This window comes from Pituophis catenifer, unplaced genomic scaffold (assembly GCF_029215685.1).
Source record: "Pituophis catenifer annectens isolate HBS135680 unplaced genomic scaffold, rPitCat1.0.hap2 SCAF_10, whole genome shotgun sequence".
NCBI lineage: Eukaryota > Metazoa > Chordata > Lepidosauria > Squamata > Colubridae > Pituophis > Pituophis catenifer.
Window position 1 is genome coordinate 29,946,563 of NW_027256890.1, and position 16,330 is coordinate 29,962,892.

At 45.2% G+C, this 16,330-nt stretch overlaps 1 protein-coding gene across 5 annotated transcripts in view; it reads left to right on the forward strand.

The window, feature by feature from the left end:
- Window positions 1-16,330, forward strand: part of LOC139321604 (SLAM family member 5-like) — a 48,511-nt gene that overhangs the window by 4,045 nt on the left and 28,136 nt on the right. For all 5 annotated transcript variants that reach the window (XM_070950367.1, XM_070950371.1, XM_070950369.1 and 2 more), the window contains exons 2-3: window positions 14,176-14,493; window positions 15,894-16,154. In XM_070950367.1, coding sequence (XP_070806468.1) covers window positions 14,176-14,493; window positions 15,894-16,154 — 579 coding nt within the window. The remainder of the gene's footprint in view (window positions 1-14,175; window positions 14,494-15,893; window positions 16,155-16,330) is intronic.

Consider the following 16,330-nt stretch of genomic DNA (forward strand, 5'->3'; position numbering starts at 1 on the left):
AGATTTTGAGAGAAGCTTGGCCTCGAAGTTTTGATTGCATTGGGTCTGTTACTTGGATCCCTGACACTGACAGCAAGCTACCCCAACCCGAATTATCGTTATGTCAAAAAAAATTATTAAGTTATAGAGCAGAGGGGGTATTCAGCCAGTTGGCCCCGGGTTGCGCGAACCGTTGGTGGAAATTTGGCCAAGGTCGCCGAACTGGTAGTGATGGCCAGCTGGCCACACCCCTGAACTGGTCCCCCGGTTGCTGCTCACTCACTCCGCCAGTCATGTTCATCACCGCCATGTTCTTCATGCACGTGCATCCCATTGCCTTGCAAGTCCAACGGGATGCGCATGCACGAAGAACATGGCAGCGATGGCAGCAGCTTTTTCCGCGACCTCTGGTACTTTTCAGCAGCCTGCTTCTTTGCCAACTGCTTTCCAGCAGTGGCGGCTGGCTGGGGCTGCCAAAAACTCCGGTCAGGTTGCCTTCTGGACTCTGGACCAGCCGCCGTGGAAGGTAAGCAGCCCGAACAAAGAGGCAGGGGTGGGGGAGGAAGCGAGGCTAGGGCCGAGGCTGCTAAATGAGGGGAAACGGGGGCGACTGGTGAAAGAAGGGTGGGGGTAAGATAGGTGGAAATTCCAAATATTTTCCTACCTTTTCCTGTGGATGTGGCTAGGTGGGGGGGGGGGGGTCATGTGACTGAGTGGGCACGGGCATGAGTGATGCCAAGTAGCGAAAATTTTTGAAACCCACCCCTGTTTTACAAAATACAAAATACAAAAGTAAATAGAAGAACAGTGGGGGGGAGGGGAAAGGGGGAAGTGAAATGAGGAAAGATTGGGGGGGGCGGAGAGCGAAAGAAGCATTGACTTCCGACTCTGTTACAGTAAAATAAGGCATTAACATCGAATCACAGCTGTTTGCTTTTCCATAACAGTATGAACAAGTCATTTCTATAAAGATCTATGAATCCAATCTGTAAAACCCCAAGTCAAAATTACATCCTTTTCCACATCAAGCACGAAGTTCAAAAACAGCTTCCATGTGGAAACAAAAGTACTTATATTCTTTTCTTTCATCAAGGTAGTCAGTTTTGCCATTTCCACCAACCACATCAACTTCTGCAACCTTTCTTCCGTAGTAGGAATCGAAGTGTCCTTCCGTTATTGCACATACAATAGACTTGCTGCTGTCAACATATATAGCAGTGATGGGTAACCTTTTTGCTGTCGCTTGCCAAAAGCGGGGGGAGCACAGGGGGGTCACGTGCCCGTATGTCCCATAATTCAATGCACCCCACATATACGTGCACCACCACCCCGCGCTCTCCCCACTTTTGGCACACAATGACACGGTGGGATCGGTAGGCCCATTTTTCACCCTCCCTAGGCTCCAGAGACTTTCTAGGAGCCTGGGGAGGGCAAAAACAGCCTTCCTCAACCTCCTTGGAGGCCCTCTGGAGGCCGGAATAGCCTGTTTCCCGACTTCCGGTGGGGCCGGAAGGGCCAAAATTCAGCTGGCCGGTGCGCGCATCCACCTGGAGCTGAGCTAGGGCAACTCTCATGTGCCCACAGATATGGCTCTGCGTGCCATCTGTAGCACACATGCCATAGGTTCACTATCACGGATATATAGTAACAAAGTTCCAAATTTTTTCTCCAGGTCTTTTTTCATTACCAACCCCCCCCCCCCCCAAAAAAAAAAATCTGGTTTCATCTTTATCTTCATTTTCAAAATTTCCTGTATTAAAATATGAATCATACTCCAAAAATTGCTTTGCTTTATCACATGTCCACCACAAATGATAAAAAGTCCCTTCTTTACTTTTACACCTCCATCTGACATCCCTTCGTACATCTTAGATAGCTTATCTGGTGTTAAATACCAGCAATGCATCACCTTAAAGAAATTCTCTTTTAGATTATAATTTAATCTAAATCCTAAACCCTTCGCCCACATATTTTCCCATTGTTCAAGTACCACATTATACCCAAAATTCCTTGCCCACTGAATCCAAATTATCCAAATCCAACCCAAATTATCGATAGAAAAATAGCCACCGAGAGGCCCTGCTTGGGGGGAATAGGGGGTCCTCCCTGAGGGCAGCAGCCCTGCACAGTCAGGAAATGAAACCACAAAAATAAGAATGAGTCATTGCTAGTAACAGTTTTACTAAGTTTTGGGTTTATTTTTAGTGGCTTTGAAAGACCCCTCACCAGCAAGACTGAATCATGGAGCCACTTCGAGGCAGCAATCATCAAGGGTGTCCTCGGGGGTGGAGGTAGTCAAGATGGCAGCTTTCAGGGGCATCATCTCAACTGCCACCTTGATTTTTTGACTGCACTCTGTGGATGTCCCTGGTAACGTGATTAAACCCAGTAAATCGGGTGGAGATGAGGGGCAGGAAACCCAGAAGGGATCTGCTTTAGATTCAGTTCCAATAGTCTGTTTAGGGTCAGAGATTCTGGTCCCAATTGTGGTTGTAAGTTGAGGACTAGCAGTATAAATTGAGAGCAAACTCCACTCTCCCTTCTACTAATGATGTTACCTAGTTGGTCATGAAACATCTGCAAGAAAACCACCAAGCTCAAAGGACCCCTCGTTTCAGTCCCAAGCTAAAAGCACCCACTTTTGTTTGAAATGCATATATGGCAACACTGATTTGCAAAAATCTATTCCCGTCCCAATCTTCCGCATGACCTCTTGTCATCCTCTAGTTGGGGGAAGTTCATCAATGAACATACAGTTTATAGCCGTGTCCCCGTTTATATTGTAGCCATAAGCATCTTAGTCAGAGGTTTTCAGTGCTATATTCAGCAATACTTCCTTTTATTTATATAAGGTTTTGCAAACTTTAAATGAGTCTCTTCCAGTCACAGATCACAAGGGAATTTGTACGTTTCCTCTGGAGTTTCTATAAGAATGTCCCAGTTGAGTCAGGCCAAAAGTCCAGCCAAATCCATTATTATATTTCTGGATGGCTCACCTGATGCCTCTGAGATGCTTGGAAGCAGGAGGGGGAGGATCAATCTATCAACCACCATTGTTCTTCTGAAGCTGGCATTCAGAAGTGCCCTGACCCCAACTCAGACAAAACATTGAGTTTCAAGAGCAATAACCCAAGACTAAGTTGCCTCCATGATCGTATTTTAAGAAAGCCATCTGGCTGAATGTCTTGTGGTAATGAATTATGGAAGTTAATTTGATACAGAAGTCATGCACTGTGTGAAAAATAACTTTCTTTTGTCCTATCAACTTCATCAGATGACCCCCACACACACACACATGCACGCAATTATCCAAGTATTTGGGGAGATAGAGAAGCATCTCTGTGTCCACCTTCTCCATGCCTTCTCAGTCATGTCTCCTAGCAATCAACTTTTTCCCAAGGTAAAGAATGCTGAACACATTGAAGTTAGCATTTCTGTCCATTTGGCATCACATTTATATTTGCCACTTGGTTGCCAGTTTACCCAAAAAGAGGTCCTCCTAGTTCTAGAATCCCTTCAACAGCCATCATTCTTGACTCTTCCCTCTCTGCTATAATCTGCAGAGGTGGCCCACCAGCTCCTTATCCCTCAAAATGTCTCTGTCAGGATTCCAACCGATGCCCTAATAAAAGTTGCCAGTCTCTTTAGCTCTTTCCAGTCTGGCTTGTAATTTGCCCCGGTTTGAGGGAAAAATTACACCCCATTTGGATTCTTCAAGAGCTCTCAAATGGATGCCATAAGGACCTGGGGATTTATCCTTGGCTCACCTCTTAAGGCCTTTCAGGATACCTTCCATTATCTCTGTTTCTTTTAGTTGATTTGATTCTTTCCCTGCAAGAATCAATATGAGCTCAGCCACCTGTCCCATATCTTCTACCGTAAGAAGGGAAAGACACATTCCTTCACCTCTTCAATCCTTTCTTTCTCTTTGATATTCCTTCTTATCACCTTACCCTTTTTTGAGAGATAATTGTGAGGATGGCTTTTCCATTCCTGAAGGAAGTCTTGTTACCACAAGAAAGGGATGCCTCTTCCTGATTTGATGAATCCTGGATGGAGAGAAAACTAACAGTATAACAGAGTTGGAAGACTCCTTGGAGGTCTTTTAGTCCTCAAGCAGGAGACCCTTCAGACAAATGGCTGCCCAATTATGGCTAGAGAAACCTTCTTGAAAGCCTCCAGTGATGGAGCCCCCACAACTTCTGAAGACAAGCTGTTCCACTGGTTAATTGTTCTCACTGTCAGGAAATTTCTCCTTAGTTTTTGGTTGGTTCTCTTCTTTGAATCCATTGCTTCTTGTTCAGCCTTCAGATGCTTTGGAGAATAGGTTGACCCAGTGGTGAAATGTAAATTTTGTTACTACCGGTTCTGTGGGCGTGGCTTGTGGGGAGGGTAATGTGACTAGGTAGGCGTGGCCAACTTTTTTTTTTTTACTTTTACTTTTAAAAGCATTTTTTCTACCAACCTCTGCCAATCAGGCAACTCAGCTGGGATCATCAAAGGCTTTTAAAAGCATTTTTTCTACAACCTCTTCGACTAAAGAGGTTGCAGAAAAAAATGCTTTTAAAAGCCTCTGACGATCCCAGCTGAGCCGTGGGATCATCAGAAGCTTTTTTTTTTTTTTACTTTTAAAAGCATTTTTTCGGCCGAAGAGGTTGTAGAAAAAATGCTTTTAAAATTTTTTTAAAAGCCTCTGATGATTGTGTGGCTCAGCTGGGCATGGGGGAGGGGGCAAGGATTTTTGCTACCAGTTCTCCGAACCACCTGCCTCCATTGCTACTGGATCGGGTGATCCGGTCCGAACTGGGAGTAGTTCACCCCTGGGTTGATCCTATTAGCTGAGACTGCCCAAGGAGCTGCTGATCCAGTTCTACAGAGGAATTATTGAGTCTGTCATCTGCACCTCTATAACTGTCTGGTTTGGCTCTGCAACCCAGCAAGACAGACAGAGACTTCAGAGGATCATTAGAACTGCAGAAAAAACAATGGCTACCAACCTGCCTTCCATTGAAGATCTGTATACTGCACCAGAGGGCTTTTTGACAGACCCCTCGCATCCTGGACATAAATTGTTTCAATTTCTAAATGACATTATAGAGCATTACACACCAGAACAACTAGACACAAGGACAGTTTTCCCCCATGCCATCCTTTTGCTAAACAACTAATTCCCACAACACTGTCAAATTATCTAGTAAGGCTGTATTACTATTATTCTTCTCATCCTTCCTATTACCTATCGCCTCATCTTCTTATGACTGTAACCTTGTTGCTTGTATCTTTATGATTAATATTATTTTATTTAGTTTCCTAGTATGATTTTGACTGCTTATTTAATACCCTATTACTATCACTAGTAATGTTATGATTCATGATGAATGTATTTATGATGACTATGATCATGATTTATCACATATATTTTATGTACACACCGAAGAGAAATTTCTTGTGTGTCCAATCACATTCTATTCTATTCTATTCTATTCTATTCTATTCTATTCTATTCTATTCTATTCTATTCTATTCTATTCTATTCTATTCTATTCTATAGCCATAACTAATGAGGGCCATAGCTCCTCTCCCTTCTCAGAAGTATATTTACACCAAGGTTGAACCTGGTCTGGTCACTTACTCAGTCAAGACTGTGAACCCAACATCTCCAACATTGTTGGATATTTTTAAGAAGAGACTTAAGGCCATTTGTCCTGAATGTTTCCCTGCTTGAGCAGTGGGGTAGGGGTGGTTTAGAAGACTTCCAAGGTCCCTTACAACTCTATTATTACATATTGTGTGTTCTAAGTGTGGAGAAATTTGACTTTCTTAAGTTCACCTTTCTGACTCTGTTTCAACATTTTTTTTAAAAAAAAGTTCCCTTTTACGATCAAGACTGACTCTTTCAAAGCCATTGGACAACTTCCTACTTGCCTAATTCTTAGTTACTCATATCTTTAACAACACTCCTCTATTTTACAAGAGAATAAAGCCAGACCTTTCCCTTTGTGGAGTATGTGAGCACCTAATCTAAGATTTTGCTGCACAGAACCAGGATGACCTGCTTTAATGTTGATCACATGAGCCTCAGGATGCTCCAGCTTGTTCTCTCATTTGTCCTGAGGACCTTTCTCAGCTCAATGTTTGTGCATAATGGGAGGATGGAGGTCATCCCAGACCCATCTGAAGGAGGCACATGTCAATGAACATGGTTGAGGGAGGAGAACCTGGTACTCTCCATCTCATTTGAGGTCCAGAGAGTGGTCCTCCAAGGACAGCTCCATGGGGGGGGGGGGTGTCTTAGGCATGGTTTCCAGCTTTGGCCCCTTTAAGACATGTGGACTTCAACTCCCAGAATTGAATGGATGGATGGTTGGATGGATGGGGAATTCTGGGAGTTGGTCCACACATCTTAAAGGGGCCAAGTTTCAGGGTTCCGACCCGATGCCCCTAATTAAATCATGAGCCTCAAGCCAAACTTCAAAAGAAATCCAGTTATTTATTAGGAGCTTCATGTCACAATCCAAGTGAAGTCAACTCTGACATCACATAATTCACGCCTTGGCTCTGTCCCTGTTTCCCCCTCCCCCCTCCCCAGGTGTGTCATCAGTCACATTCCCCAACAAAGCAATTTTGCAGGTTGTAGAAGTCACTCCCTCCGGCCACTGTAGGTCCCCCTGGAGATGACCTTGATGTTGCTGCTGGAATGTGCTTTATTTTGACTGAAATGCAAGTTCCTCGATGCAGCTGCGAGGCTCGGTTTTCCCATCCCCCTGTTACGGCAACTTGAGAGCAGGTCAGGAATGCTTCACAAGTTGACACCAAGATTGAGAAGCCCTGATCCAAGGTATCTGAGCAGGTTCCTTTCAGGGTCTCGATGAGTATCTGAAATTGGCAGGTGAGGTTCATCCTTCTCTTCCCCCACCTTGCCATTTTTTTCACTTCTGATTGGAACCAAATGGAGTTCAGGCTGAAAAACACCCAAGAATTTCCCAAGCAAGACTTGTGCCTTTGTTGACCAACTATTTTAAGGACAAGGCATGTGATAGTCCTGGAAAAATGGTGAGCCACGCTAGCCTTTGGCAAAGTTGGCAAAGTAAGCCCATCTCAGTTGGTTCAGACTCCTGAAGAACCATTCATGGGAGCTCTGAGGATGTCTTTCTTCAGTCATTGAGACCCTGAAGACTGTAAGGGTGTGAAGTTGCAACTAGACATGCCAGCTAACATGGTGCTGAGCACGGGGTGTCCCAAGGTCATGTGGCAAAAAGTGGTTTTCAAGAGAAGTCACCTGCAATATTGTTTGGCATTGTGTTTACAATTACAACACAAAAATGGGGAAGTAACATCCGAAGGGAAGACCACATGAGTAACAACACATTTCTTTGGAAGTCATTTTTAAAAAGCTAATAGTGGATGTTCCCTTTTGGGGAGATCACAACCATGAAATGGAACCTGGGGATCCTTTGTCCACAATCCGGGAAGCCACTGCAGAGTGCTTAGCAAAGAGCAGCTGATGGGTTAACAAAAAACAGCCTCCCATAATTGTTTTGTGCTCCATCACTGGAGGCTCCCAAGAAAAGATTGGACAACCATTTGTCCAGAATGGTATAGTGTCTCCTGCCTTGAGCAGCGGGGTGGACTAGAAGACCTCCAAGGTTCCTTCCAGGCCTACAGTTCTATGATTCTATGATCCTGCGCAGAGGTTGGACTAGAAGACCTCCAAGTCCCTTCCAGCCCTAAGAGTCTATGATTCTATGATTACAGTAGTTGAAAGCCCTGAAAACACCCAGAGGCTTCCCAAGCATCCATCAGGCAGAGAGAATTATCCCACTCAGACAGGAGATCGGGGGTGAAAGATTAGCCAATCTTGGGGGACAGAGGTTGTGTGCTATGTGGGTCCTTCTGTGCACCCTAAAACTAAGTAGGTTCTCTAGATATGGCAGAACATTAGTTCACTTTATATGTAGGTTCAACGGCCACATAAAGTACAATTTTAGGACAGTTCTAAGAATAAAAAATGGAGCATGATAAGGATGAAACAAGCCATTAAAATGTGTAAAAATGTAAAATACACAGAAACAACCTACACTACTACACATTATGAGAACTATTAAACAATTACCAATTACTAAAACTGAAAACAACAGCATATTTAAATTTCAATCTTGTAATGGCTAGAGTTTAGGCTTCTTATCATTCTAGGAAGGGAATATAAATACATGAATATGAACCTGAATAAACCTTGCTATTACTCATTGTAAAATCATAAAATGAGGTTCAGGAATCTGCCATGAAAGATCATGAGATCCTGGAAAGGAAAAACAGAACTGCCTTGTAACGAAGAAACAATGGTGATAAAGAGCTTGAATTTGGTTTAAACCTCCACGAATGGAGCATTCACAACTTCTGGTGGCAAGCTGTTCCACTGGTTAATTGTCCTCATTGTTAGAAAGTTTCTCCTTAATCCCAAATTGCTTTTCTCTTTTATTAATTTCCATCCATTGTTTCTTCTTCTGCCTTCTGGTGCTTTGGAAAATAAGCTGCTCCCTTCTTCTTTGTGCCAGCCCCTCAAATACTGGAATCCTGCTATCATGTCCCCCCTAGTCCTCCTTTTCTCTAGCCTGGTCATACCCAATTCGTGCAGCCATTCTTCATATGTTTTCATCTCCAGGCTTTTAATCATCTTTCTCTCTTTCTTTCTTTCTTTCTTTCTTTCTTTCTTTCTTTCTTTCTTTCTTTCTTTCTTTCTTTCTTTCTTTCTTTCTTTCTTGGTTCAATTTATATGCCGCCCTTCTCCAGAGACTCAGGGCGGCTTACAATGCGTTAAGCAATAGCCTTCATACTTTTGTATATAACTGCTTAGTAGGGCTTTCGCCCACCCCACCCCCCCAAGCGGTGTTCTTTTTTATACAAAGTCAGCTTATTGCCCCCACAATCTGGGTCCTCATTTTACCTACCTCGGAAGGATGGAAGGCGGAGTCAACCTTGAGCCTGGTGAGATTTGAACTTGCAGTAATTGCAGGCAGCTGGTGCTACTTAACAGCACTTTAGTCTGCTGCGCCACCAAGGCTCTTCAGAAGAAAGAAAAGCAAGAAGTTGCTCTTCTTTGCACTTTTTCCAAAGCCTCAACAACTTTTTGGTAATTTGATATCCAAAACTGGATGCAGAATTCCAGATGTGGCCCTTACTAAGGCTTTATAAAGTGGTACTAATACTTCACATGATTTTATGCCTCTGTTTATGCAACTCAGGACTGTATTAGCTTTTTTGACTGCTGCTGCACACGGCTGGCTCGTGTTTAAATGATCGTCCACTGGGACTCTAAGGTTATTGGTTTTGAGCCAGGTTTTGCCTAAAGGTAGGTATACCTTTGGTTTTTCCTGTATAGGTGTAAAACCTTGTTTTTCTCCACATTTTCTCCACATTCGTTTTGTTGGATAGGGCCCATTGTCATGATCTTTTTGGATCCTGAGCTTGTCTTCTGGGGTGTTGGCTATCGGTCATAGTGTCATCTGCAAATTTGATGAGTTCCCCTTCTATTTCTTCATTGAAGTTATTTATGAAAATATTGAAGAGTCCTGGGCCTAAGATGGAAACTTGTGGTACGCCACTGCTTACTTCCCTCTGTATAGATATAGTACTGTTAAGGACTACTCATTGAGTACAGTTTGTCAGTCAGTTACAAATCCATCTGGTGGTGATGCTCTCCATCCCACATTTTTCTAGCTTACCAAGAAGTAGGTTGTGGTCTTCCTTGTCAAATGCCTTGCTAAAACCTAAGTGTACTACGTTCACAGCATATCGCTGGTCTATTAATTTAGTCACTTCAAAGAATGAAATAAGATTGGTTTGGCATGATCTGTTTTTAACAAACCCATGCTGGCTACCAGTTATAACTTTATTTGTTTCTAGATGTTCACAGATCTGTTTTTTATTATTATTTTTTTCCAGTATTTTCCTAGGTATTGATGTCAGGCTAGTTGGTCTGTAGTTTCCAGGGCCTGGGTTTGTTTGTTTGTTTTTGTCCTTTTTTGGAGATGAGAAGCACATCAGCTCTTTTCCAGTCCTCTGGTAGTTCCCCGGCGCTCCAAGATTTTTTAAAGACATGATACAATGGTTCTAACCCTAACATCTGCCAGCGCCTTCAGAACTCTGGGATGTAATAATCTGTAGAGAGTCTCAGTCATCCAGGTTATGTTTGTCCCAAAGGTGCTTTTTCAAGAGGCAACTGGACTTTCTTGTTATTTCTTTGGAGATGTTTCGCTTCTCCTCCAAGAAGCTTCTTCAGCCCCACTATCCAGTCAGAGCTGAAGAAACTTCTTGGAGGAGAAGCAAAACGTCTTCGAAAGAAAAACCAGAAAGTCCAGTTGCCTCTTGAAAAAGCACCTTTGGGACAACTATGACCTGGATGACTGAGAATCTCCATAGACATTCTCCTTTTTGTCTTTCAGTTTATCAGAGAGATCTTTATGCAACCATGCTGGTTTCTTCTTGGATTTCTTGTTTTTCTTTTTCGTGTGGATGAAAATTGTGTTGGACTGGGCTTCTATGGTCATATTTTTCAGTGTTTCCCATGCTTCTTGAGTTGTTTTCCCCTTTAGGATTTTTATCCATTAAATTTTGCTTAGGCCCTCTCTGTTAAAATCATCTTTTTAAAGTTTAAGACACTAGTTGGATTGTTTTCTATTGCTTGTGTTTGCATTATATTGAATTCCAGTATGATGTGGTCACTCTCGTTCCAGTAAATTCAGCTCCCCCTATCACTTCTTCTCTATTAGTAAAAATAGAGAAAAATTAGGTCCATACAGTTTTTTTCTCTAGTTTCCTCCTTTACCTTTTGGATGACAAAGTTGTCAACTAGGTTGGTTAGGAATCTGTTTGATCTCCCATTTGCTGCAAAGTTTGTCTCGCAGTCGATATCCGGGTAGTTAAAGTCTCCCATTACTACTGTTAATTGATTAGCAAAGAGTTCATCTATTTCTACTGCTTGGTTGGGTGGCCTGTGGTATACTCCTACAGCAATGTGTTTTTTTCCCCTTTTATGTTGACCCATGTGGATTCTAGGAGGTTTTCATCCTTGGTTTTGTGGATTTCTGTAGAGATGAAGTGATCTTTTATATACAATGCAACTCCACCTCCTCTTTTGTTAGGTCTGTTTCTTTTGAATAGTTTGTATCCTTCCATTAGTACATTCCAGTCATGAGTTTGTTGGAGACTTTGTTCTTTGAAGAGAAATAGAGATTTCAACAGTTGGAAGGACCTTGGAGAAGATTTAGTCCAGTGCAAGGATCTACTACTACAAAATCCCCAACTGAAGACTGCCTGGCTACTAATTAAACACCAGCAAAGGAGATTCAAATGACTCTTTCCATTCAAATATCTTTTCTGATGTTCAAATTTCTTGCAGGCTTTCTTCTATGCCATAATTCTTATGTTCCTTCCTGCCATTTCTTGGTTCACCTGATCTCTTTGAATTCTAACCTTTATTTTTATGCCCAACTGCAAAGTCTACATAAACTGTAAAAATCCCTTTGGTACTTATTGGTATATCTGAAGCAGGAACAAGGGCTGGGTGTCACCAGATGCTGGACTTTCCAGAAGCATAAAATTGTAGAATTGGAAAGACCATAATTGAAGTAGTTTGGGAATAATGAGAGGCACAAGCAAGCTAATGACAACAGCTCTTTAATATACAGTGAGACTTCAGCAAAAACTCAGGGGCTGCAGCCCTCCTTATATACAACTCTGGAGAGGCTGTCAACCAATCAGAAACTTAGGCAGGTTTGAAACTCCTGCTGAAAAGTATCAATACATAACACCCCTCCCTTCCCAGAAAGCACTAACATTCAAATATTTACATAAGTACACAGAAAATCTCGCAGGTGCCCTGGCCGAGTTCTCGTTCTAGTTGACCTGCGCAGTTCAGTGTTTGGTGGGGCGTCGAGCTGGTCGGAGGGACTTTCTGTCTCTCCTGGCTCCGCCAATGGAACCTCCTGGATTTTGTCCGGGGCGTGGTTATCCCCGGCTGGGAGTGGCGACTCGCTGGGGCAGCGCTGGAACCAGGGCTTGTCAGCTAAGTATTCTCTCGAACCCGGGCTTGAGTTAGTTGCCCAACGTGTCCCTGAAGACGTCTTGGAACTCGTTCAGGAGGCTGTCCTTCAGTGACGGCTCGGACATTCGGTGGACGCCAGTGAAGCCCATGCCAAGGGCTCGGAACCACCCCATGCCCAGAAGGCTTGGCAGCTGCTTTGAGACAATGGTTAGCGGCAGGTCTTTTTCGAAGTCTCCATAGGTGACTCGGAACGTGCCTACTCTTTCAAGGGGGACCCGGTTTCCCTGGTAGTCTAGGACGCGCAGTCTCTGCTTGGACAGCTGGTCCTTCCAGAATGATGGCAGGATGGTCTTCAGGGTCGCCCACGACATTATGGAGAGGGCTGATCCGGTGTCGATCTCCATCGAGCATGGCTTGCCGTTGATTTCGACCACCGTGCTGACTTTGTCCTCGATCGTCGTGCTGGCCTGGTCGATGTGTATGCTGCGGCCATCTCGCGGTTCAAATTCGCGCCATTTCTTCGCGGCGCCTTCTCTCATTGGATGCTTCTGATGCGTTGATTCTGGTTGGCTGCGGCACTCACATGGTTGGTGTTTTCTGGGCAGAATGGCTCTACAGACTTGCGCCAAGTGCCCTTTTTTCTCGCAACGCCTGCAAATAGCCTCTCTGTATTTGCAGGACAGTCTATCATGATGCCCGCCACAGCTGGGGCAGTTGCGCCGGGGGCTGCCTGCGTCTTTTCTGTGGTGCTCTGTTCGGAAAACGTCCTCATCATACTCGGACTCCGAGCTGGATCCGGCGTCTTCCCTGTGCACTGGTGTGGACTTGGGACTGTCCTTGCTGGTCAACGGATGCTGCAGCGTTTCTGCGGCTTTTGTAGAAGCTTCATGAGCTCTGGCCTCATCTAGGGCCCCAGCAAGCGTTAGATCAGGCTTAGCGAGGAGTCGCCTTTGCAGTCTTATATCTCGGACGCCACAGATTAGCTGCTCAAGCAGCGCATCGTCCAAGTCTCTATAGTCGCAATGTGTTGCGGCTTTACGCAGGCTCGCCATGTAAGCGCTGACCGGTTCTCCCTCCCATTGCATGCGCTGTCTGAGTTGGTATCGTTGCACAAACTGGGAGGGCACGGGAGCGTAGTGAGCCCGAAGAGTTGCCATCAGGGTGTCCCAGGAGACGATCTGGACCAGTGTTGGCTCACACAGTGACTCCGCCATCTTGAACACGTCCGGTCCGCAGTGGCTTAGGAAGAGGGCTCTCTTTCGATTAGCGGAGAGTCCCTGCATGTCGCTGGCTTCAAGCGAGCACTCAAACCTCGTTAGGTACGAGACCCATTTTTCGCGGGCCGGATCAAAAGGCTTGGGCGGAACGTAGGCAGACATGTTCGGTATGCCTCCTGTAGTTCGCCTCGTCGCCTAGCTGAAGCTCGTGGTCTCACTGGTTCGCTTCTTGTGGCCTCAATCCCACCTTCGTTGCCAATGAAGTGGTTCGGGAATAACGAGAGGCACAAGCAAGCTAGTGACAACAGCTCTTTAATATACAGTGAGACTTCAGCAAAAACTCAGGGGCTGCAGCCCTCCTTATATACAACTCCGGAGAGGCTGTCAACCAATCAGAAACTTAGGCAGGTTTGAAACTCCCGCTGAAAAGTATCAATACATAACAATAATGATCATCTAGTCCAAGCCTCAGCAATATGTACAAAAACCAGTTAAATCATTCTAGGGCCCCATTTTTCCCCAGTGGCCTCCACCATGGTTGAGGGGGGGAAACAAATTAGTGGCAGCCAATAACAGGGGCATCACATGGGGTCCCAGGTATAGGGGCCTGCAGAGAGAGGCTAAACCCAACTGGTACTTTGAGTGACCCCGTCAGGCCTCCTCCAGGTCAGTCTTTCAGGTGGCCTGAGGCTTGGGTCTCTCCTGTGAGGTAGATCCTCCTTTTGAACCCCAAGGGAAGGACTCAGTTCCTAGGGAGGACATTTGAACCCCTCCTATTACTCTAAGAAGGACAGGCCATTGCCCAGAGAGGCCCTACCATGTCCTTTGGAGCCATTTTGTCCCTTCTCAGAAAAGGTGAGAAATTAAATGTCTGTCAGAAGGTCTCTTGTGACCCTAATTTTGAAGCCTTCCTCTCTCTTCTCTCTGACTTTACAGAAGATGTTGAAGCAAAAGTGACTGGCATTCTGGGAGACTCTGTCACATTCCAAGTGAAGTCCTCTCTACCATTTAAATCAATTTCCTGGAGTAAAATTGCCAGCAGTAAATCTGAAACTATTGCTGTGGTGACCTTTGGGGAGCCCTGTGGCCGTCTGGTCCCCGACCCAGCCTATGAAAAGCGAGTGACCATCTCCAAGGACTGCAGAGAATTACAGCTCAGCCATCTCAGGAAAGAGGATACTGGCAGATTCACAGCAGTCATTATTCCATCAGATGCAGAGAAGGTGGATGAGTCCTTTGATCTGCAAATATTCCGTAAGTATCCCAGCCATGGCAGTAAATTCCTGGCCTTCCTCCTTTGCCCAGAGTGATATGGAGATGGGGGTGGGGGGCATTTGGGGGAATGGGATTGGTTTCCAGTTTCTGAAGAGACACACTTACTGGATGGAGCCTGGTGCCATCCATCCCACTTAAGTTAGTTAGTAAAGAAAGACTCCCAGGCCATTCATATGACCAAGAGTCTACTTTACTGGAGCAGAAGTGACTACAGAAGTAGCAGGATGGAGTCTGTTGCTTTGGTGCAAAACAAAAGATACAGCTCACTTTTCCTTTTTCCCAGGCCTCCCCCTTGTTATCAGTCATTGTCCAGGCAGAAGTATCACCATTGTTTGGGTAATGGACCTCAATTCGCACCTTCTCCATCTGCACATTCCTTTGGGTGACCTTGGGCTGTATGGGAAGGTCTCCTCCCCAGGCCAGCTCTGCTTGGGTTCTCAGCCCTCCCTTTCCCCCCACCCCATTCCAAACCTGTTCCCTCCCCCCATTCCAGAAATGTCAGCCTGGCAGGATGCGAAGTGATGCTAGCAGAATGGCAGCCATGAGTTTCTCACCTGCTGCTCCCTCCTTTTTAATCTCCCTTCAAATGGGCAGAATTTGGATTTAAAAAAAAATGCAGATATGAATATTAAATTGCAAATATATTAACCTGATAGCTTAAGCATGTTCTCATCAGGCCTAGTCTTGCTCACATTTGCCCTCCCCCCCTCCCCAAATTCCCCCCCTGTTCCCCCCTGCCCATCATCGTCCATGCCTGGAGCTTTGACATATCTGAGGACTTTCTGCAATGGGTTAGAATGGAGCTCAAGCCATGTCCTGCACACACTTCCTCTCTGGAAGGGGGCTTGTGGAGGCCCATCACAGCTCCCTCCAGGCTCCCTCTCCTTGGGGCTGGACTGGGCCAAGCCAAAAGTGGGTTCCCAGATGGAGAGGAGAGGAAGAGAGAAGCAGGTGGCCTTTGAGGCTGGAATCTCCAGAGAGGAGTTCAGGATACTCTTCATGGATCTGGTGGGACTGGCTGGACCCACAAACTCTTTGGGGAAGAGTCAGGGAGTCCTTGAGGAGCTGAGCCTGGAGCCTCATCCTCTTCCCCTCAATCCATGGTTTGGTGTAAAGAGGAATTGGGGGAAGGCAGAGGATGAGGGGTGCTTGCTCTCCTCTATCTTGGGGGGCCTCTCCCTTCACAATCTGTCTCCCATATAAGAAGGGGGATTGTTCTGAGATTGTTATTTGCGACAGAAACAGGTTAGAAGTATTTTCCCTGCTCTAACCTAAGCAAAACCATTGACTGAGCCACTGCTGTTGTTGTTCTCCTTCCTCCTTGGCCTCACTGTGCTTTTGTGGTCTTCCACAATGTGATTTGTCTGTCTTCTTCTCAGGACATTTGCTGGACTCTGAGATGAGAGTGACCTGCACTCCTGATGCAGCTGGAAATGGAACTTGGAATCTGAATTGCTCTACAGGGACTTGGGAAGACGGGGTGAAATTCAGTTGGACCTCAGCTGTCCAAAGCAAGGATCTCCCCCTCTGGAATTCTTCAATCCTCACCTCCCAAGATCTTAATCTCAATGTCACCTGCGCAGCAGAAAATCCGGTTAGCAAGGCATCCACAACAGTGTCCTTAAAGCAAGTTTGTGCTGGTAAGTTTTCCTCTTCTTGAAAGAGTCCATGGGACCAAAGATGAACCTGACATTTAGCTGGAAGAGAAGAAGTCCTACAGAAGGCAGAACTTCCCTGGGAGTAGGAAAGGGGTTGGGCTGCCACAACAAATCAGAAAAATAAGAATTCAGTGCAAACATACAAATTACAGCCATTA